The sequence below is a fragment of the Castor canadensis genome, chromosome 5, assembly GCF_047511655.1.
Source record: "Castor canadensis chromosome 5, mCasCan1.hap1v2, whole genome shotgun sequence".
In the NCBI taxonomy this organism is placed as follows: Eukaryota; Metazoa; Chordata; class Mammalia; order Rodentia; family Castoridae; genus Castor; species Castor canadensis.
Genome location: NC_133390.1, coordinates 77182814 through 77207682, shown reverse-complemented (window position 1 = coordinate 77207682; position 24869 = coordinate 77182814). Strand labels below are relative to the sequence as shown.

Below are 24869 nucleotides of genomic sequence, written 5' to 3'. Positions count from 1 at the left end.
AAATTTTCTCTCCAAAATATTTGCAAACGGGACAGTGAGAGTCTGAGCTTAACAACTAAGGGAAGACAAGCAGAAAGGCTGTGAAGATTCAGTCTTGGTGTCACTTTTTTGGGCTCATTTGAAATGTGAATGAGTAAAGGATGTCAGATTGAAACTATAAGAATGAACAGAAGAAAAGAAAAAAGATAGCTGCCCATTTTTTACCTTTAGTGCTCTAGTCTTCCTCATGCCAAGGTGCTTCTCAGTTTCTAGTCTCAGACTCTTTCGAGAATTATATTCTTAACCACTTCCTTCCTCCATATTTTTGATCTAACAAGTGGGTCTTGTTGATGAAGGCAGAGATGTTGCTAGCATACATTTTCATGAAGATTAAGGATCGAATTGGACTTGCATTTTCCTAATTGGCTTCCCTCCTGACATCATATTATTTTTTTCTTCTTGGTTTTCTCTTCAATGTATTACATTTTGTCATATTAGCTGCCTTTGTTGCCTTAAAATTTTGTGGGAACAAGGCAGGGTATGTATTGATAAATAAGTTAATAAAATACATATATGATGATATTATCTTTCACTAGCACGAAGCCTGGGAAACATAAGGAGCTTTGCAGTGCTCTGATCCAATTGTCTATGACTTCTAAAGGGTAGATCAATGTCCACAGTTACCAGCCTCACAGTCAAGACTGTCTGAGCTGGCCCAACTCAACTTTTCAAATTGTATCTCCTCTACACTCTACAGTGTGATTAAATTGAAAACCTCATACCCCATATTTATCAACTGTCTCCTACTCATGCTGCTTCCTTCTACTTGAAATGTCCACCTTTTAGCAAAAGATTTTTTAAAGCTATCCATCTTTCCATGTTGGTATGAAGCCTCCTTCTTTCATGAAGCCATCCCTAATGTCTCTCTCTTTTCTCCATTGCTGTCTCCTGCCTAATCCCAGATGATCAGAAATATTCTCTCCTTTCTCGAAACTCCTAAAACCTCTGCTGTTATCTGCCACTTATGACTTTGAACTTGCCTCTCATTCATTTGTGTATGAAAATCTCCCAATAAGCTCTAAGCCTGAATGATGAGTCTTGTTGTGTCCCAGGCACCTGTGAGCCTAACACAGAGTAATAGAATGCCTGTGTGAGAGGGTATTGAATAGTGCTTTTCCTGTAAGGTGGAGAGTTTTGCTGATCCTTACATTTGAGGACAATGAATGGTAAATAACAATTTAGTGTGAAGAGAAATGATCACCACATCTCCATAGTACCTTGTGAAGGAGATCCATACTTGTCCTTCAACTATAAGCATGCCCCCCGTGCCCATTTCTATGTACTGACTCAATAAAAGAAAACTGTAGAGATTATCAAGGGATTCTTTAAAGAGAATTGTTTGCAGTAGCATGAAGTGTTTTCTTCTGAGCAATGAAGTGAAGTCATAAGAACTATTCTAGGAAGTGATTTTGAGTGGAGATTTTGGCTTTGCTCACTTCTCTACTGTAATATAAAAAGAGAGGGGTAAATGAATGAAAGCAAGCTACACATCTACCACTTGGAGGTCAGATAGAGGCCATGGAACTTACCCAGTCTAGAGCTACCCTGAGTCTGGCTGCAAAGTCTTTGTGGTATGTACCTCTAGGGCGGCAACAGCAGAAAAGATTCCTGAGGGGTCAGAGGAAGAGAGCACTGCCCATGTGAGGAGGAGGTCTACTCTAATCCAATCCACAGGAAAGCTCGAAAGAACCTACAGCGAACTCTGAATGAATGTAAATTGCCTGAGTTTAGATGGCTGCCCCATTAGAAGGCATTTGCCAGGAGACAACTACAGTCACCCTACTTGAATGCCTAGTGCTCTGCTCTTGTTTCTCCTGTTCCTTGAATCAGGAGTAGAGACCAGGTGACATAAGGGAAGGCGAGGGAAGAAATAGCACTACCCTTCTCTCCCATTCATTGTTAGCCTCAAGCCATAGGTCAAGCTTGATCTAGGGGAATAAAGGCTTTGAAACAGATTTTTTAAGTGAAATATTAATTTACAATAGCTGGACTTCTCATACCTAAAGAAAAGATCATCTCAACATCTGGAATTGACTAGGAAATGATCTGCCTGTGGGATCTGCCTCTATCTGCTTGAAGATAGAGGGTAAAGAACAAACAAACAAAATGCCCACTTCCTGCCTCTACTTCACCTTCCAATCTCTTCAGTATTCAGCACACTTGTAGCCACCTATATGAATGTGGAATAATAATTGTATAAGGTTGTCATACTAATGAACAGTACGCTTCTGATTTTTCACTCTTCCAATGTTTTCTTCTCTTAGAGGTAATCATGCTCCTGCCTGGAATCAACCCAGTATTGTGCTGAGTCCACACTGAGCTGAGAGGCTGAGTTTCACAGGGTGACCATTTGGCAAGAGGGTCAGTGGGATATTGGTGTGGGAAAGAGTAAAGCAGCCCCACCTCCATAGGAATCTACGCCATGTATGTAAAAGTTCAGAATAACTTGCTAAAAGCCATAGACCTATTCTGAGGCAACACTTGAACTACTGCCCATATTTGGGAGTTTCTAATGACACCCAAGTCCATTCTGATTCCTTTCAAGTATTCACCAAGTTAGCCAGTCTTGTGAAAATGGAAAAAGAAGAGTGATATAGTGTGAGACCATTCAGCTTGTTGTGAGTGCTTAGTGTACCCTGAACTGTGAAGAATATTTTATAAGCATCACTTTACCTGATCCTCAGAACCCTCTGAAGGTAGGAGAGTTAAAGGAGGGCCATGGCCTCTTCCCCCATTCCTCTGCCTGCTAACTTAGTTCTTGGGCCCTCCTGATCGTCCTTCTTCTTTTTATCATCATTCAAAATAAATCATGCAAATTGCTTAAAAATACAGAAGCAATATCATTGATTCAAAATTATCTAGTCATATTAATATTAATACATGTGGAAAAATATTCAACGGGCCATGAATAGACACTTCAACCCTAATAATCAAAATTGATATTACATTTTAGATACTGGTAAGTTTTGTCATTGGGTTGATATAATAAATGACTTCAATATGAGTTTCATGTTTTGAGATGCTACATGAAATTCTCAAGGTTATTAATATCCTGCATTGCCTGATACTTTATCTGTTATTTTTCATCATACTCCATTGTTGAACAAAGAAAAGGAAGTGACAATGCCATTCATTTTCTGTGCTCTCCGTTGAGGCAGTCACCTTTCTCACTTATTAAGAGTTAGTATCGAGCCCTGAGTTCCTTGATCGGACATACTTTATCAATGTCATCTCAAAGGAAGGAAATGAACAATAGCTGCTGTAAGCAACACCTTGCTTTTGAAAGAATTCACTAGAATAAAATGTTAGCATTTTTTCTCACACGTCAAAGACCTAGCAAAAATCTAGTTTCATGTCAATATGAAGCATTGCTGAATAATGGAAAATGACCTTTGGGTTTGAAAAAAATTCCCTTTCTGGATTTCTTTTTCATTTTTTTATGTAAGAGACAAAAATCTACAAAGAACTCAGAATACATTGGCACATTTTTAAGACAAAGACATATTTGTTATTGAGCTATTTCACTGCTAAGTCTAGGGACGTCAACCCCCAACCTCACTTTAAAAAAATTGATATGCTATGAGGTTTTAATAATTAGGTTGCCAATTTTTCAGAAGTTCTCATTTGTGTAAGTATTTCTAGAATTTCACAGATAAATATAAATAATTCAATTTGCTAAAGAGCTTACTTGTTAAACAGACCATCAAGGTAATGGCCACATCTTGCATGAGATACTGGTAATTCCCAAAAAGTTGTAGTTGCTAAAAAAAGAAAGAAAAGTAATATAAATGTAGCTTCTGTCATTGTAGCATTTTTGTTATTCTCAATATTCTTTTTTTAGAAAGTATAAATTTTTTATTTTTATTAGGATAAATTTATTGTATGAGGGGATTCATTGTGACAATTCCAGATAGGCTTGTATGGTATACCAATATTCTTTTTAAAGCAGTTAGAAGGCAATTATTATTTCCATTTTTGGGACAAAAATAACTAAGATCATTAGCATCTCATTGGTTAGAATGAGACCAGGTCACTATTTTCCCAGTATTTAAATGAATTTCATATCAGCAATGAGTAAATCAGTATGGAACCACCCTCCTGTTGGCCACAATAACTCTGGCAGTTGTTGTCCCAACCTGGGCAGTTGAGTTCTCAATGTTAAGATATTAAAGCCTGAATGTTCCCTTGGGAAATTTAAGCTTATAATTTGTAGCCAAAGCCTCAGTTTATTCAACCAGCATTGATTCCATCCATGGATTAAGTTCACAACACAGCTGTCTTGGAGCCCATTCACTTTTATTCACTGAATAAGGGCCATTCACTAACTTAGCCCATTGAAGACTTCAGTCTTGTACCCGTTTCTCAAAGGTTAGAGTAGATACAGAACTTAACTTTTCAGTTCACATTAATGAAGCTGAAGTATTTAAATATATTTGTATTTAAATACAAAAGTCAAATCCCAGGAACTGTCCTTGCCATACCTTTTGCAGGTCTGTTTCTCTATGTCATCTGCATTGATTCAGCTCTAAACTAATCTAGCTCTGAGCATGTAAAAGACCAGATGGATGCACATGTAAAATGTGACTGACTTCTTACAAGGGGAGCCTAAGGCCCAGTTCTTTTGTAGTTGTTGGACAGCACTCTTCTCTACGTTTAGAGGATCAGAGTGAATGACTTGTGAGTGATCTGCAGTTCTAACTCCATCCATGGATTCTCCTTTCACTTGTATGAAAAGTGGCAACTGGTTCTGCAGTACCCCTCCCAATTGTCATTTCTTTCTGCATTCTTTTTTTCTTTCTCATATCCTTTCCCCTTATTTTCCCTTAAGAATAGCAAAGTTATATATATATATATATATATAGACACACATAAAGAAATGGAGAAATTTCCAACAGCATCTTTAGTTTTTATTCTAAGAGCAGCTTTCATAGGACTATGGAGGGCTTCAAAAATCAACCAGTCCAACTTCCTAGAGGCAGGAATTACACAAGGACAAGACCTAATTGTGCTTTGGATGGAGGCAGAACTTGAATCCAGGTTTCCTGACTCTCTGTCCAGTTCTTACTTCTCCCCACCTGACTTCCCATTAGCCCTCCATGTGTGAGTCTTGCAGGCAATAGCCCAAGTCTGTGGCCCTCTCATCCACCTCTTTAAATCTTCCCCAAAGCAATAAAATAGCTCTTTCCTTAAAGTGTTCTTTGAGCCTTTTGGAACATTTTATTGTAGAGCAAGCTATGCTTGGACTAATGAAGATTACTTTCAATCTATATGTAGTTATTTCATACAGCTAATGAACTCTTAAATGGTTATTATCATTTAAGAGTCTGTTTTCAATTTTAAAGAATTGCTAAGTCTTTGCTAATGATATGCCTAATTCTGTAAGTTCTGAGTAGGTCTGGGAGTAAAATTCCAGTATGGGAGATTTTCAGAATTCTAGTGCTTCAAAAGCAAATTCAACAACTTCTCTTCCTTTTTATCTCTTCTTTTAGTCTTTTGCCAAAAATATTTTCTAGCTGAAGACTGATCCTTTTCCTGCTGAGTTATATTTAGGCTACTCTGAAGCTCTCTTCATACTCCAAGGGAAGAAACGGGGGCTTGCAGAGGTCAAGAGTCCCAGGTTATTTAGAGAAAAACAACATCCTAGAAAACTGATCCACATTTATTTATTTCTAGCTCCACATTTTTTACAACATTATGCCAGGTTCCCAAGTTTATAGGCACCTATTTTGAGAAATGTCATTTATTTATAAAACACTAAATCTTGTGTAGGAGCCACATCCCAAAGAATAAACCAGAGATGTAAATGCAATTAGAACAAGGAAGAAATAATTTTGGTTCATACCCAGTAGAGCAGTAATGTTCCAACAAACTGGATTATGCCATACATGGTCAAGTACTTAAATATCCCAAAGGATGAAACCAGAGCAGCTCGGCCCTCTCTGTTAAAAATAAATAAAAATAACTGGTTATGTATGCTACACATCTCCAAGTCATTTCAAAGGGAGTTCAATTTTTAATAGCCTGTTGATATATATTCACTTAATCATCGATTGATCTTCTATTTATTTAACCATTCACCCATTCACTCATTCATTCATTCATCCATCTGTTCATTCTCTCCTTCAATCATCGCCTCCCTCATTGTTTCTTGACTCACTTTTATTTAGGTCTTATGAGGTACTAGCATTACACTATCAGTCATGAAGGATGTAAAATGAATCCAATACAGTCTTTTCCATGAAGAAAGAAGATTAGCATGTATATTATAAACACAATGCAGCATTATGATAAGGTGCAAAATGTCAAGCATTGACTTCATGATAACTCCTTATATCTTAATAACATGCTTCCTGGAAATTGTGTGTGTGTTTTAGAGGCTCTTAGATGCATAAATCTAAAGGATGGGTACTCTCAAATTTTAGGAAGTGTAAATGTGACAAATAGTTGAAATGGAATGGGTTTTTCAGGCTTTGATATTCCAGGAAGACCAGGATAATAATCTGACCTTGCATGCAGATCAAAAGATCAAGGCTGCTATAAAAACTGCAGCTTAGAAAGTAGACATTCCCCCCTTTTAAAAATTCCATTTAAGCTATTCATTTTTTTCGTTCTTTTTTATTAGTGTATATAAATCATACAAATGGCTTTGTTATAATATTTCCATACATGCATATAATATCTGTGATCAAATTTACTCTCTCTGTTACTCTTTCTTAACCCCTTCCCCCCTTTTTGAACAAATTTTAACAGGTTGCATTATTCTATTTTGAAACAACTGAGCTTTGTTAGATGGTGGATGGGTCATGGCAGCCAGCAGGAGGCAATGTGAGGAAGCAGCATGTGTCAAGTCTGCAGCCTCTTCTTATCAGGACATAAATCCACATGAGAGGGACCCACGTGCACTTTTTTCCTAATCCCCAGTGACATGGACACCTGCTCTGCTCAAAGGTTTTGTTAACCAAACAGGAGCATGAAACGGAAGACCTAAAAGCCGAACTACTAACCACTTTGCCTTGGAAAATATAAGATGGTTAAGTGTAGAGATGAGCCATGTTCCACCAGGCTGGGAGGTGCTACCATTTGTTTTTGACACAAAGGACTGAGCAGAAACAAGCTGACAAGAAGCAAGTATGTGAAGCCTGAAATGTTTTCCCAAGTCTGACATAAACATTATGATTCTATCCTTTTTCTGCAGTTGTACTTAATTCCACCAAGATTCGATAAAAAGTGCAAAAAAACATTCTAAGCATAGGGTAAAAGATGTTTCTATAGGCCTCTAAAATTACTGACATTGTTAATGATTATAAATTTTAGGCAGCTCACACGTTTACTCATGCATTCAGTAAATATTCATGTAAGGTGCATTGCTTGATACAGAAATGAATAAGATGCAGTCCTTGCCCTAAAGGACTTGAACTGTATCAACTTCATGCTTCAAAAAGGATGAAAAAAAAAATCCTGTGGATCCAGACCTATGCATCCAAGTCTGTACCTCACTGCCCACCCCCACACCCGGAGTACTTTCTCAGGAATAAGCTTTCATTAAGAACTGCAAAGGGTAAAATGAGCTGAACCATATCTAATTTTTATGAATCTATGAAATATAAAAGCAAAGAGTTTCTACCCTGAAGTCTTTCTAAGCCTTCTGTCACTAGAGAAATTTCACATCATGACTTGTGTTTTAAAACAGCACATTGCATTCATAAATGCATTGGTACATATGCATGATGAAAAGCACCTGAAGTTCAAGTGTCAACATTTTGGATGGATCAGGTAGACCTACAGAGCCCTCCTTGCATGCTCTCCAGCTTAACTTCCATGACTCCCATCTGAGAATACCTGCCCAGCTGGACTAACTGCCCCAACGTACACCCTCCACTTACAACCCTGTTTCTAAACGGGAAGCTTCTCCATTTTCTCACCTAGAATTCCCTCTCGCCTCCTTTCTGTTTACATAAGTCCAATTCACCCTTTAAGTCGCTGAACTATCCCTCATGGCTTAGGTTCTTACACTTAATTTACTGAACATAGATGTGTTGTCTGGATGTTAATTTATTTAAGACAATTTTATTGAGCACCTCTCATTTTACATCAGATATTTTCTGTGTGTGTATATATATATATACACACACACAGTATATATAAATATATACTGGAATTTAAGTTATTTAGGGCAGACTCTGTCTCATTCTTTGTTCACCCTATTTCCAAACTCTGCAAAGACAAATCTGTAAAACTTAATGCCTGTTTGATTATAGGTGAAGAAGAAGAAAGAGTTAAAAGTACTCTGAGGTTCTGAACCTCCATGCCTGACTCTAGGGACCAAATCTTCCTTAAAAGCAGGAAACATAGAGTTGGGAAGAATTGCTGCTTAGAGGTGGAGGGGGTGATGGTGTCTGAGGTTGGGGAAGGACACAGGTATAGGGTTCAAGGACATGTGTCAAGCTGTCTTGCTGATATGCATCCAGAGGCATAGAATATTAGGGCTGACATCTTCCTGCCAGTAACCTGTTAGCTTTAAAGCACCAACAGACATAATGGAAAATTTCATGGTTATCCTTTTTGTGTAAATCTCAGAATTTGATGATGACTTCCAGACCCTGACCATGGAGATGCCCAGAAGTTACCCCAAGTGCTACAGAAAGCAATAAGGGAAATATTTATGGGTAAAATATGACCTAATGTTTCATTCTTAAACACATTTAAAATAGAAGTAGAGATAAGATCAGAATTGAAAGTGGAGTGAAGGAGGTATACTGAGAAAATAAACTGTTCTTCCTTCCTTCCCTTTGCCTAGTCAGATGTAGTATCTTTTATATCAACATTTTGGATATTTGGGAACTTTCATTTTAGAGACATACAACAGTATTTGGACAAGCTATCTATTGATGTCTGCTTTCTGCCTTCTCACTCATCCTAAACTCCTGAGAGAACTATTCCAGGAACATATGTCCCACCATACAAAATGAAAGAGAGAAGAAGAAATGCAATCAGGTTTTAAATATCAAGTCAAACTTTCAACTGGTCACATGACACATCACCTTATTCTTTAAATCTCTGCAAAATTAACTTTTTTTGTGGCTTATTCTCAAGCAGCACTAATTGCCCCTTAATTGGTGCTCCAAAAGAACTTCACCTATACCTATGTCCTGACATTTATGACCTTAAGTTAGCATTGAATTCTGTCCCTAGAGTCAGATGACGAGCCTGCTGGTCAGGGAGATAGAAGAGAAACCAGTGTCTTACCTGATCAGATGAGGCACACACTCGATGTTTGCTGTTTTTGAGGTAAAAGGCGATGCCACAGATGCTTCTTGCTCTGATAGTGAGATGCCTGCATGAGCCATTTTCAAAGCCTGGAATGATCCATTCATGTGAACCCATGACTCCTCAGGCCAGGCTCCAACTACTCAAACACCAAGAGGCTGTTCATCATATGACTGAGTTATAGCACTGTACCCAGCCATCTCTGGGTCTCTGTTCATGCTATCTTTATACCTGGAATGCCCTAACTCTCCTGACTCACAAAGTCACCAGTGAAAGAGGTGCTAACGAGACAGTAATCCACAGGTAGAAGAGTGGTATACATGTATGCTTGTGAATGTTTGTATGTGTTTCCACACATGTTTACATTATTTACTGGCTGGCAGGACTTTGTTCTAAACTCTATATGACTAGTAGGAATGAGTATTAGTCTAGATTTTAAACAGCAAACAAATGACTAGCTTCTCAGGAAACACAAAGCAGAAAAATTTTAAATGAATTTCTAAGTATGAACACAGTTTTTCACAGAACTTTGGAGATAATATTCAAGAGGAAAGTAAAACAAATACACAGATCTTAACTATCTAAAAAGCTTTGAAGATACAAAGCAATCATAGTCTTCATTTTTTTTCAGTGTTGTGGATCAAGCCTTCACATGTTAGGCAACACCCCCAGCCCTCTCTTTCACTTCTTTAGCTACCAAAATATTTCATTATGTACATAATAAAGGTAGACTCTTGTTTCAAGCATATTTTAAAATTCAAAATATAAAACATGTATGCAAAATAATCTGAGAATCACTTAATTTAGGTTTTGCTATAGTATGTAATGACAAAATTGTTTAGTCTAGAAATTCATAGAGTATAAGTGTTTTTTGGTAGAGCTAGCTTTAAAAAATTACAACCAGAGGGGAAAGTTGATGGAAATAAAATTTACACATAATTCATAACTTTAATCATCAGTTTCAAACTAAGGCTTTATCAACTATGTGCTCGCTAGCAAAAAACACTTCACCTCCAAGACACTTCATTTCCTTACTGCTAACACAAAAGATTTAAACCAGCTAATCTTGCAGAGTCCCTGCTGGGTCTGAAATATGGAAGTCTACGTAGTGTCTGCTTGTCTTGGTTATTCTAGAAGCTCCCAGAAAACAGCTGAAGTAACTCATCTCACTCTACTTCTTTCCACTACCAACCCACGCTCAGGTAGCCTGGGCATACACAGCAAAATGATCAAGTGGCTGCCAGTGAAAGGATAAAGAGTCAGAACCCAGGGGACTTTGGGTGTTCAAGAGAGACACTGATGAGCTGTCTGTGACAGCAGAACTTATTCCTACTCACCCCACAGTCATTGGCTCCATCTCCACACATGCCCACATAATAACTGCAGGGAAAATAATACCAAAAATTAATAGTTTAGCAGCCCTCTTGACTCATTTCCATCATAGCAGGCTCACACATGATTTGTGTGTATGTTGTGTGTGTGTGTGTGTGCGTGTGTGTGTGTGTGTGCGTGTGTGTGTGTGTGTACTGAACACACAGGGGATCAAGCTGAAGGATAATGACTTGAAGAGACATAGTCTCAGAGGAAAAAGGCCATTGCGTTATTTAAATTGTTTCAGTCAATCACACTGAAAAGGTAGTAATACTGCCAAGGACAAAGGCAAAAATAGTAATCACACACTTCAGAAGAAGTCTTCTTTGATTACATCCATGAAGGCCAAACTCAAGACTATGCATTCGTGATTATAGCACTTCCCACACAATCTAACACAGAGATGTCACCTAACCTGGCTGTGTTTTGATTGCTGACTGCTGTTGGGAGTTCAGAGTTCACATACTAGGATGAGAAACATTTGGGATGTAATTTAACTGATTTAACTAGAGACATTCACACATATTCCTGAGGCATCTCAGAGTGACAATGAGACAATATGCTCCCCATCAATAGCACCTTGATATGTAAACAAAATACGAATAGAAGAGTAAAAATGAAAGCTGCTGCCAGGGAAAAGGAAGTTCTGATGTAAGACACTGTCTCTTATTACCTCCATTATAGGTATTGATTAATGGCAATACTATAAAAGAGCTAGTGGCATTTTTTTCCAAAAACAGGTAAAACTATAAAATCAATAAAGGGTAAAAGTAAAGTTAAAAAAAAAGTTAAAGTTCTCTTAAAATATTCTTTATATTAGTTGGAACATAAGAAATTATCCCTCTATAGATCAAAATAGTGAAATATAGACAAATTCATATGGTTTGGCCTAATATGGGGCTGGATTGAATATTGGGCAATAATACTGGATGAAATCACCCTTAAATATTTACATGCCTACTATTTCACTACATATAATTGTCAAAAATGCATTTCTTTCTTCACACTTTAAAGTACGTTCCTAGTCTCTACTTGACACCATCATCTTACATCTTCTGGTGGCCCCTGAATTCAGAAAGAGAACCTAGATATTGCCAATGATAAACCATGAAGAGGAAGATAGAGAAATTGAGAAGACAACTCATTCTGAGATAGCATGTGTCTTCCTAAGTTAATTTTGCTTTAGGGAAATATAGTTTTTCAGAATTATGCATTTAGATTAACAAAATTTCTTAGGCATTTGAGACAGGTGAAATTACAGCCAGTTTAGCAAATATCATGTAATGACCACGTTAAGTGAACTAGTCGCTTTAGATACTGGAGACTTACTCCGTCTTAAAGTATTATAGGAGTCAATAGGCAGTGTTTGAGTCTCCTGATTTCACCTATTTACCAGCAATTGTCCAGAGTTTCACTACTTTCTGTTCCTTTTCACTTTCCCCAAAATCTTCAAGCCAGAAACTACAACATTCCCAAAAAGTAATAGGTGGATCTGGTTTCAGCCACTTCGTCATCTGTGTTTTTGAAGGAGGTAAGAGAGGACATTTCTTTGACATTTCACTTCTTGCCAAGAACACCAGAAATTCTGCACCTATCTTCTAATGGACCAACCTTATAACTTTAGAATATAATTCATCTACTTTCCCATTTTTCCATTCTAAGGTATTACCGCCTCCCCCCACCACACACATTATTTCTTTCTCCATATTTAAGTAAGAGGTCTTCCAATACAATATGCTCTATGGGCCACAAAACAAATGCTCTTGGGGGCAGGTAGCTTCAAAATGACCCTCACTGGTCTCCTGCTTCCTGGTACTCATGTTGTGAAATCCACTCCCTTGAGTGTAGACTGGACCTAGTACTTGATTTTAATGAAAAGAAGACACTTAACATCATGTTAAGTGAAATAAGCCAGGTTCAGAAAGACAAAGGCCACATGTTTTCTCTCATATGTGGAAGACAGAGCCAAAAGATAAATGTATACACAAAAACAAACATGGTCAGATATACATTTAAATAGAGAGCACGTTTGCAATAGTGGAACTACTCTATGGAACTCCAGGTAGGAGGCAAAGGAGAAAAGAATGACAGAGAGTCAACGATGTTAAAATACATTGCATTTCTGCAGGTAGATGACAAAATGATACACGCTGAAAGCTATAGAATAATATGGGGAAGGAGGAAAAGGATAAGGGAGAATAATAGAAGGTTGAACTGACTCATGTACAGTATATTCACACCTAAGATACATGGAGAAACCCCTTTAAACACTTGCTTAGGAATTAAAAATTAAGCCAGGGACTGGGAGCTGGTGGCTCATGCCTGTAATCCTAGCTACTCAGGAGACAGAGATCAGGAAGATCATGATTCAAAGCCAGCTCAGACAAATAGTTCACGAGACCCTATCTCGAAAGTACCCTTCACAAAAAAAGGGCTGGTGGAATGGCTCAAGGTGTAAGCTCTGCTTTCAAACCTCAGTACCACCAAAAAAAAAAAAAAAATAGGTCTGGGGTGAAGAGATACTAGGAGAGGAAGGGTGAATGGAAAAAATGAAGGAGGGTGAATATGGTAGCTGTGTTTTGTATACATATATGAGATAGAACAATGAAACCTTTTGCAATTGTTTAAAGTGGAATGAGGAGAGGAATGAAGGGGGAAAGATGGTGGAGGTGAACCTAACCAATGTTTAGTGTAAGGCTATTCAGAAATGTCACGATAAATCCCCCTCTGTACAATTAATGTATGCTAATAAAAATGAAAAAAATGTAAAAAAAGAAGACAGAAAACATCAATTCTGAGATTAAGATTTGAAAAAACAGCAATCTCTCTCTCTCTCTCTCTGTCTCTCTCCTTCTTCTTCTTCTTCTCCCTCTCCCTCTCTCTGAAGTAAACCAGTGGCTACATTATGGATTGTCTGTGAAATGGCACATGTCTCAAGGAATTGAGGGTGGTTTCTTCCAACAGTCAATGAAAGATTGAGGCTCTTAGTTCAAATATCCAAAGTAACTGAATCCATTCAACCACATGTGAGTAAGGCAGATGGTGGGGCAGAGCCATCCCCACTGAAATCTTCAGAACACTGTACTCATGGTTGACACCTGATTACATCCTGTGAGAGACCCTGAACCAGAGACTTACTGAGCCACACCTGCATTCCTGACTCTTGGAAATATAAAGTGATAAATGGTGCTATTCTAAGCCACTACAGATTGACAGAATTCGTTATGCTGCAGTAGATAGCAAATACATTCTCCTTTCCATGGCATACCACCTACTTTAATTTCTGAAATTCTTCAATAAGACTTGATTTTTGCGCAGGAGACATTCTTGCAAAAATGGTTCCATTTACCAGAATCTAAAGAGAAAAATAACCATTGCAATAAGATTAGGGAAAAAGATCATTTTAAAAATGGAAGTCCTGAAAAATCATTTCTGCTTACTGATTTAATATAGCATTGGGTGGTGTGTCATTAGACCTAATGTCAGGAAAGGGAATAAAGGGATTTAATGCTTTAATATTGAACTTTCACTTTAAGTCCTCCATCACAACTCTATTACTTTTTTCCAGACCATTTTTCCAAGATGTGGTGACCTCTAATTAATAATAATAACTAAGAAGCAGCAGAGCATAGGAATGAAAATACTTAAGGCAATGCAGCTGTATTTACTAGATACTATCTCTAGAGTTGCTGCATAGGCAGAGAAAATAGCAAAAAGACAAGAAGTTGAGAAACAAGGTTCTGTTCTTAGCTGTGCAAACCTTAGACAAGGGACTTAGCCTCTCTGAGTTTCAGCTTGCCATCTCCACAATGAGAAACTGGACAAAAGAGCTTTATATAAGGCTTTAGTCTGGATTCTTCTGTTTCTGACTGGTAAGGTGACCAAATTTTTCAAACTCTGCTAACAGATGGTTGCTGCCCTCAGCTTTTGCTCCATTTATTTTCTCAACATGGATAGCACAACCCTGCACAGCACTATTTTAAAATAGGACACGAAGAGGACAAGATAACAAATGATTTTGAAAATAAACCATGGGGCCTTTTGTTTCCTCCTGATGTAATTAAGAATCCAGACAAGAAGGGAATGGAGATTACTTGACATGAGTTGGTGGCTTCCAGACAGGATGACCTATTAGATAGGAAGCAAGTTTGGAACTCTCTGGAAGGTCTCCCTGAGGGGAGGGAATGAAGGAGGGAGGCTGAGATTGAATTGGACATAGAAGTAGGAGGATGTACTATAACACAAACTGAAGAGAAACCGAGTGTGTGCAGGGCCAGGTGGGAGCAGGCAGGATCAGGAGCCTTCTGCAGGAGCAGGGGCCCTTCAGAAGCCCTCTCTAACTCTATCAACCTCCGTGATTGTCACTTTCATTGTCTCCCCCACTTTTTATCTTACTCATATGAAGAGCAAAACAAAACACTTAATTTCTCCAGTACTTACTTTTGGGAGCAAGCTGTAGAAATGCTGAAATATCACTTGGTATGTTTTCCCACTCATTGCAAAATGGTAACGGCTTCCTCTGTCCCCATCAGGTATGGAACTGTTTCCGGTGTTAATGTAGGTCTCCTAAAATCAAGAGGGCATTATTTCTACATTGATTCTCAAGGACTGTCTCTGCTTTCCCATGTTTCATGGAATACAGTATGCTCTTCTTGCGTAACAAAGTGAGAGTCAGTTAAAGCAGAAGTGTAACTTGCTCAGGGAATTTTGACCTCTAGGAAGAGAACACTCAAAATGTCCCCCACTAATTTTATGAAGATATGATACTCAGACACCATGGATTTTCCTGGAGATAAGCTTTGTGGTATCAGTCTACTGGGGAAATCATTCCAAGGTACCAACTGGTAATTATAAGAGCAGGAAACTTCTTCCATTTCATCCTTCTCCTGATGCAACCTCGTTTCCTGAAAGCTCTTATATTCATTTGTTCAGTTTCTTCAGTGTATAGTAGCAGATGCTTTTTTTTTTTTATCACCTAACTCCTTTTAGCACCTGACCTCTGACTTCTGTTTTGTGACCCTACCAAAACAGGTGACCCCTATCCTCATGGCACCCAGATCCTCTTCCACACCATACATTCCATTACACCAGCACTACTCCTTTTCCCAAACCTTCCCCCTCCTACCTGTGTTCCCTTCTCTGTTCCCACCCCACCTGGCTCCCTGAGGGGAGAAAGCCTATGATGACACTTATGTAGCTATGTCAGTAGCTAATAATGTTTTTTTCATACATTTCTCTGAAGGCCTTATGTTTTTGTAGGACTCTAAATTCAAATAGTATAGGAGGTGGGAACATTTCCTTCACTAGAGAAATTCATCTCAGGGAAAGCTTTGTGTTTGGAAGTAAAAAAAGCTGCTATGCTGAATTGGGAGGCAAGGTTAAGACACTGCTAATTGCAAAACAACTAAGATAAAAGGAGCAATAAAACATTCCACAGAAACAAGGACAGGAATCTCCTTTGCTTGTATGAGGAAGGTGGGGAGAGGAAATATGGTAGAGAGAGCCAGAGAGGAGAGGAAGGCTAGACTGTGATGCAATTTCACCCAGAGATGATCAAAACTTCCGAAAAGGTATTAAACTCATGGATAAGTAAGGTGAGGGAACCGTTCATTAAAATTAGTGAAGGTCCTAAGTTCCATCACACAGTGAAATCCAGGCAACATGCATCAATTCAGATGCAAAGCAAGTGGGTTCACAAGGAAATTAGCACTGAAAATCTGCTGAAAGCAATGAGAGAGCGACTGAGTGGGGCCAAACTAACCCGCCTCTTCCCAGGGAAGGGATCAGGCCACTCTATATAGTTGTGTAGTTTGTGTACTGTACAAAGGCCCACTCTATACTGAACAATCAGAAAGGCTGGTCAGTCTGGAGCAAGGGAGCATTTCTGTCCTTCATCACCTGGAGGGTCATCTCTTTGAAGTCACATAAAAGCACAGGTACTGCATTTAGTGATGGAATGTCAGGCTGTGGCCATTCTCACATATGAAAGAGATTTTCTGTGCCAGGTGCACAGCAAATCTGTACTCTACTCTGTAGAGAAATCCAACACCTGTCGACTTCATGTCACAGGCACAGTATAAACTAAATGCTTATGGATTTTTCGGAATCAAACAGAACTGAGTCTGATTTCTGCTGTGCAACTCACTAGTTTGTAGGATTACTTCTCTGAGCCTGTTTTCTTATTTGTAAAATGAACAATTCACCCAACTGCATAGGGTTATTATGACAATTAAATGGCAAACATGGTCATCATTTGGTGGTTCTCAGCCATGACTGCACATTCTAGCCACTGGTAAAAGGGGCTGATGCCACCTTCTACCCTGGGGATTTTGATTTATCGGTGCAGCCTGCATTCGGAAGCTTGAAAAGTCCCCCAGGTGGTTGTGATGTGCAACTAGGGCTGAGAAGTGCTGCTGGAGATATTTTGTAAACTGTGGCCCTCAGGACAGATGTGAGGGAGTTTTACTGCGATGACTTTAGAACTAAGACAGCTGTGTGTCCATTTGCCATCAGCGCAGGCCCAGGGCAGGGGAGCTTCTACATTTGCTCACATTCTTCCTAGGTCCCATCTCTTGGCTCTGTACCAGCTGCCAGGTCACAGAAGCAGGAATAAGCTCTTCTGGCTCATTGGCTTCCACAATGATGATTTGGCTGCCCGGAGGAATCATTTCAGAATTCTTTGCAACTGTAATAGCTGTTTGTAGATTGTCACCTAAAAGGCAAAGAAACCGTGATTGTTTTAAGCATAAACCTCCTATCAGCACCCAACATTAAATTATCTCTTTTCTCTTTCACTTTGCTTCATGCTTTCGGGGGTCATTTATTGCTTTCTGCTTTATTTTGTAATCATTTGCCTTGTCCTCTACCCAAGACTGCCCACCACTAGTGAGCAAACACAAAAAAGTCCACATCAGTCTTCCACAACATTTAGCATTGTGTTAAACCAAAACACGCATAAGTGAGTGGAAGAATGTTTAAGCTCTTTATAAATAGCTATCCTCAGAAGCAGATAGCTCTTAGTAGTGACCATAATACAATTCCAGTCCTGATAACATAAGGCCATCCTTGGGCTCTGGATCCCAGTTAACCAGAGAAAAGAACACTGAGGGCCAGGCCATGCTTGCGTTTGCTGCCCACATGATACCTGGTCTTCTGCCCTGGGGACCATCATCCATAGCTTACATCCTTCGTACAGAGATCTCATTGGGATTTTTAATAGCACATATGTTCACATGTTTAAACATTCATTATGAGTCTATTGGCACTGTACAGATTCTTGATAAGAGGAATGGACGTTAGACAAAAAGAATAAGATGTGGTTCCTGCCTCTAAAGCTCCTGGGATATCTGGGGGAGCTACACAGGTAAGTCAACCACAAGGAACAGAGTCAAGAGCAGAACATCTTCCTTTCTGCCTCCATCACATGAACTCACTCAGCTCACACATCTTTTCCTTATGCCTAGGATACAGTCAACTTGCCAGGCCTCTGAAACAAACATACCAGTAACCATCACAGTCCGGATGCAGGCCTCGCTCAGTTCCTTCAGGACTGGTTTGGTTTCCTTTTTCAGGCGATTCTCCATTATGAGAAGTCCCAAAAATGTTAACTCTGACTCCACTGTCTCCCTTTGGATTCAGGAGAAAATCAATATTAAAGCATAGCTATATATATATTTATTTATTTTCCTTTCCAAAAGTATTTTTCTATATTTTATTAATGCACTTTTACAAAAATTAAAAAGAAACCAAAGCTCATAATGAAAATCTAGTCCTGTTTCCACAATACCTCACACCTTTTTTCCTTCCCAGAGACAATCCCTTGTAAATCTTTTAGCTAGTTATTCTAGTTTTCAACTCCATTAAAAAATGTTATTTTCCAACTCTTCCATTATTTTTTAAAATTACATTAACCTTATATATATTTAAATTTCTATGATCTTTCTATCTTTTTCGACTTTGTGATAAAAATATCAGTTTATTTTACATGTGTTGGGGCACTCTGCATAGAAGACACTGTAGTAAGTTGAATATGGGTCCATTCATTTTAGCCTGTAACTGTCACTTCTGGTCAATCTATGGCCTCCACTCAGTTTCTGATGAGTTTTCAAAGTTGAAGCTGGAGGCCTGGAGTCTAAATGGGTTACATCATCTATGTAGGACCTCTCCTCTGAAATGGAAAGAATCTTAGTTGGCTCCTTTTAATACTCATTTTTTAATTGTACAAAACAGGGGGTTTTACATGCATGGAACATTCTTTGATCACATTTACCTTCTCCATTACCTTTTCTTACTCCCTCCTCTTTTCCCCCTCCACATCCTTAGTAGTTTGAATGACTTTTTAAAAATTAAACTTGGACCAAGAACTTTTCCTGATCCTTCACTATTCATTTTTCTGTGCAGAGTGGAGTTAAGCTTGAAGGAAAGAGGAAGGGACAGGAGAGGGAGAGACAAGGATCCAACTTCTCTGCCTACTGCCAGGTAACCCAGTTGTCAGCCTGAATCTCATATCCACTTCCCACAGCCTAGTTGTCTTGGCTTTCTCTGGTTCCATGGGGTGAGTCAGCTTTCCTCTTGCTATTTTCTTCTCTGGCTGTGGTGTGAGCTCTGGATCCTTCCACCCTGCTGGCTGTGGTGTGAGCTCTAGATCCTTCCACTCTGCTCATTCAGCTACTGCTGCACCACCTACTTTAATCTTACACAATGCATCAAAATCTCTCATCTGCACTTGTCACTTCTCCAGTCTCCTTTGGTATTGTCTCTCTATCATCCTGTTAGGCATTCTGTGGAGGGAAGGAAAATAACCCACATGATAGGTAAGCCTTCTTTAAGACAAAGACCATAGTTGAATTCTTGATGAGAAATATAATTCACACTTGAATGGGAACACAGTGAAGTAACTTTTCTGTGGAATAAAGTACAAGTTATTCCATCATTTGTTCAAAAGTTCACTTACTAAATAACTATTTTGTCTTAAACCTTAAAGTAGGGACTTTGGTAGATTCTTTACTAGTATCAGCATCAGAGAATACTATTCAAGAACATCTATCTTAACATGGAATTTATTATAGACTCTTCCCATCATTTAACTTTCTTCTTTCCCTCATAAATTGGATTAATATTTTCTAATTAATTAGAGTTAAAAGATCCAAAAATTTTACCAAATTGTTTTTTGTTAGATTTATAAATTATTTAGTTTTATTTTAATAGCTTTCTTGAGGTGTGGTTTTATACAAAAACTGCACATATTTAATGTGTAAAATTTAATGAATTTAAACAATATGCACATATGTTTACAACCATTACCATCATCAAACTAGCAAACACACCCATTGTTTCCAACAGTGTCTTCCTTCTCCTGCTTGTTTGGTTTTCCTTTCTTTTTAGGACCAAATAATATTCCATTGCATGTATATACCACAGTTTCTTTATCTATTCATCCATTGATGGACATTCAGGCTGTTTTTTATATCTTAGCTATTGTGAATAAAGCTGCTGATTCCAATTCTTTTGGGTATATGCCTGGAAATGGAATTAAGGGATTGCTGGATTATATGGCCATTCTCATTTTAACTGTTTGAAGAATATCAACATTATTTTCCATCACAGGTTTACCATTTTACATCCCCACTAAGTGTACATACCGTCCAACTTCTCCATATTCTCACCAACATTTTAATCAACCATCCTAATGGGCATGAGGTGATCCATTGTGGTTTTGATTTGTATTTCACTGATAATTAGTGAAGCTGAAAGCTTTTTCATGCACCTGTTGGCCACTAGTCTATCTTATCTGGAGAAATGTCTATTCAGGTATTTTGCCTATTTTTTTAAGAAAAAAATCAGGCTATTTTTTATATTGAATTATGTTCCCTACACATTTTGATTATGAATTCCTTATTATATATATGGCTTGAAAATATTTTCTCCCATTCCATAGGTAGTTGTTTCATTCTGTTGATTGTTCCCTTTGCTGTGCAAAAGCATTTTAATATCATGTGCATATGCAAAATATTGAAAACAGACCATGCACCATACACAAAGACCAACTGGAAATGGATTAGACTTAAACATAAGATTGGAAACTGTGACACTCCTAGGGGAAATTTTTCTTGAGATTAGTCTTGGCAGTGATTTCTTGGGTATGACACCAAAAGCACAGGCAACAAAAGCAGAAATAGACAAATGGGGTTTTTTTTTGTTTCATTTTACAAGTCTTCCTCTCATTCACTGCTTCAGGCACTTTGGTCTCTTACTGCTCTACAATATTGCCAGCTATACTGTGTCATGGCCTTTGCACCCACTACTTCTATTCCCTGCATATCTCTGCATCTGGAGAGCTGGTGCCTTGCTCATTTTACTCATATCTCTGTTCAAACATTGCTCCTCAGGGGACTCTGCTGATCATCCTATGTAAAATGGCACTCCATCTTTTCAAAAATTCTCTTACGAATGACAGGACTGTAAAATAGGTCCAGTGTATGTGGAGGGGAGAGCACTTGTGTGTGTGTAGGGTGGGGGTGTGGATGAAGGATATTGAGGCAAGGGAATATGGTGGGTGGATTTCATATACTTATGCAAAATAGAACAAAGAAATCTCTTCAATTGCTTTAAGTGGGATGGGGAGGGGGTTGAGGAGGCAAGACAGTGGGGGTGATCTAACCAATTACAATATAAGCCTATTCGGAATTGTCACAATGAATCCCCCTTGTACATGAATATATTCTTATTAAAAAATTCTCTTAACTTGCTTCATTCCCCCTATCCCCTCAGGGCATTTAAGAATCACCAATAAGACAATATTTTATAGATTTGCTTTATTACCTGTTTTCCCCAATTGATACAGGATTCTGGAGGGCAATGAGTTTTATTCACTTCCAAATGAACCCAAAGTTACTTCAAATATCTAACACATAGTAAAGGACAATAGAAATTTGCTAAATCAATGAAGGGGTGAATCTTGATGTATTTGTTTTGTTTCTCAGTTTAAAATAATTTTTTACTAAACAACCTCAACACATTCTTTTACCTCCCTTTTAATGACTCTAATTTTTAAGAAGCTTTTGATTTTCTCGATTGGAAAACAGCTAAATATAATCTGATTCCAATAAAAATCAAAACTCTATCCCTTTACTCTGTTTGAAAATAGTATCTAAATAATGTGCATAATGTACTCCTGATATCCCCAGGAAAGCATGTGATGGTTAGAAATCTAGCACATTTGATTATTTTGTTATATTTATAATAATGTGACTCTCAAATGAGAACACAGCTGCATTTGTACGTGGCAGCTGGGTGATGGCTACACTCCATCGCTAGCTATGTGAATCTTTTCTTCACACATGACCTTAACATTTTTTATTCAAATTTGTGCTTGAAATATTACAAAATCCCATGTGTTGTGGGCCTTTATGGTTGCCCAAGAATAGTCAACACCTGGAATGTTAAATAAAAGAGTATCATTCATATATTTCAAAATGAGCTATGTGATTCTATTCCAAAGTTTAAAGTGTCGCAGCTGATAGGTTGTTTAGAGACCATCGAATTCTACATTTTGTAGATGGGGAAGCAGGCACAGAGTAAGGAAGGGAAAATGATCCTGATTATCTCAGATAGACTTGGATTACAAGTAATAGTAAACCACGGGTATCAGTATCTTAAATGAAGGAGCTAATAATTTCTCAGTGAGGTAATACAGAATCATCTATTCAATTTCCCACAGCATTTCTTTACTCCTTTGTTATAGATAATTTTAAAACAACCATTAAAATATGAGGAACATTGAAAGAAAAAAATAATGTATAGATTACCTGTAATGAGAGCAATTCTTCCCCTTAATGTGCTTCGTAATATTTTATTTCTTATAAGGATTTTAATGTACACTCATTACCTCCTCAGAGCTGAGGGAGGTATAATATTGAGTCCTGAAAAAATCAAGTCTAATGGATTTTGGAAATCTTTCACATTTTCAACTGTTTCCTTCTCTTTCTCAGCTCCTTAGAGATAGCCAAATTTATATGAGGCACCTGGGTTTAATATGTGAGACACTGGGAAACCCAAGTCAGTCAAATAAGCTCAGAGGTGGAAGCAGAGTTGCTTGGTTTTGGAGGGCAGGATGTAGTGTGGGGAAGAGATAACACGTTATCTTGAAGTCGGAAATCTCTACTGACTCTTTGTTTTGCCGCCAGCCAGCAATGTGACCTGAGCAAGTCTTTCCCAGTCTTTCCTCAGTCTTCCTCAGTCTTCCCCTATCTTGCCTACAACTGCCCAACTCCCAATCAGAGAACTAGATGAGACTGTTTCTCCATCTCAAAGAGATTTCCTGGTGATGTGCATTGTCCATCTCTGGGAATCCTTCACTTCATGCACACATAGCCTGCCCTAGTGCTGGGTTCTGATTCCTTACCTTGCTAACTGCTCCACTTCTGAAAGCTTCCCCACCTTCAGGGGTCTATGGGCAAGAGCAAGGACACGGAAGCCTTGAACTGTGTAGCTCCTTAGTTCCTGGGGAAAATTCTCAGGCACTATCAGGAGAGAGAGAAGGAGTAAATATAAGTCATGCTGATGGCTGCCCTGGTGGTAAGCAACTTCAGGATGCTGTCACTATACTTTGTTTCAACTTTTACTTTATAAAGATGCTTTAGCAGGAAACTTACACCTTTAGCCAAAAGCCAGAAACAACCTCATCAAGATGTTCTTATCACTCTGATGGAAATAAATGCCAAAGATGTGTTAGTCATCAACTGTGCTATGGACTGAATGATTGTGTGGCCCCAAATTCACATGTTAAAGACTAATCCCTAATATGATTATATTTGGAGGTGGAGCCTTTAAGAGGGATTTGGCCATGAAGGTGGATTATGAGTGAGATTATGACATAGTAAAACTCAAGAGGTTATCTTTCTTCACCATTGGAAGATACAGCAGGAAGGCTGCCATTTTCAAACCAGAAAGACAGACGTCCAGAAACTGAATTGTCCAGCACCTTGATCTTGGACAGCCAAGCCCCCAGAAGTGTGAGAGAGAAATTTCTATTGTTTAAGTCATCCAGTCTATGGCATTTTGTTATAATAGCCTACCCTGACCAAGACAAACTAGATGTTTTGACTGGGCTCTGGAAGGACAGACCTCAGGACTATTTCTACTTGAATGGAATGAGAAAAACAGCTGATCTGCTAGATCAGGGGTTGATAAACTATGGTGCACAGGCCAACTCTGACCCATTGATTATTTGTGTAAATAAAGTTTTATTGGAACACAGCTGTGCTTATTTGTTATCTATGGATGCTTTGGGATTACTGTGGCAGAGTTGAGTAGTTGATATAAATACTGTGTAACCAGAAGGCCTATCTGGCTCTTTATAGAAAAGTTTTTCAACCCCTGCTTGACACAATGCCAACATTTGTGTGTTTGAATAAACTCTTCATGGTTTATTATGTACCTATGTGAAGAGAATGCAGCACAATGGGAGGTGTAGTAGCCTAGATGGCAAAATAACAAAGTTCTATTCTCCATTCTATTCCTGCATAGCTTTCTGGCCTTGGCCATGTTAAGTCTGTCTTCTGTACCTCAGTTTCTCATCCACAAAATGAGAGGGTTGCAGATCCATATGTCCCTATTTAAATCTCAGAATTTCTGTAATTCCAAAATATTCCTGGAGATGAGAATCTAATTTCAAGGAAGCTTCTAGCGCTCCACTTCTCATATGCAGTTGGGGGGGTGCCACTGAAAATGGCATTAGCATATGTGAAAGATGCGAAAGATGAGTGGTTAGGACAGTAGGAAGAAATGAAAGGGCTGCCACAAGGAAAAGATGGTAGGCCCAGTCCTTCTTGATAGCAGAAGCAAAGATATTGTCTAGTTAATGTCAAGAAGATGCTCACTGTATCTGCATGGCTGGAACCAAACAGAACAAAGCCAAGTATAGTCTATAATCTGTAAAAGACAAGTTAATAGGATTTACAAGGCAGAACAAAGTCAGAAAAGAAGGGGGCACATCTTAGGTTACAATAAAAGACTCTAAATAGAGAAGCTAGAGCAATCATTTGCAAAATCTAGAATTCTGTGCACGAGTTGATGACTACCAGCAATCACAAGGAGAATGTAGGTGAAAATCAGGAGGAAAAAAGACAAATTTTATCCCAATGAACTCATTTGAATACAACAATATTCTTACAAATCTAGCTGACCCTTAG

At 38.4% G+C, this 24869-nt stretch overlaps 1 protein-coding gene across 1 annotated transcript in view; it reads right to left on the bottom strand.

Moving 5' to 3' along the window:
• The window catches only part of Atp13a5 (ATPase 13A5), a 103385-nt gene that overhangs the window by 16426 nt on the left and 62090 nt on the right, over positions 1-24869 (bottom strand). The window contains exons 17-25 of the mRNA XM_020162164.2: positions 23081-23198; positions 18179-18303; positions 17229-17389; positions 15118-15243; positions 13953-14032; positions 10644-10686; positions 9286-9395; positions 5882-5978; positions 3728-3800 (exon numbers count right to left, since the gene is read on the bottom strand). Of these exons, the coding sequence (XP_020017753.2) occupies positions 3728-3800; positions 5882-5978; positions 9286-9395; positions 10644-10686; positions 13953-14032; positions 15118-15243; positions 17229-17389; positions 18179-18303; positions 23081-23198 (933 nt within the window). The remainder of the gene's footprint in view (positions 1-3727; positions 3801-5881; positions 5979-9285; positions 9396-10643; positions 10687-13952; positions 14033-15117; positions 15244-17228; positions 17390-18178; positions 18304-23080; positions 23199-24869) is intronic.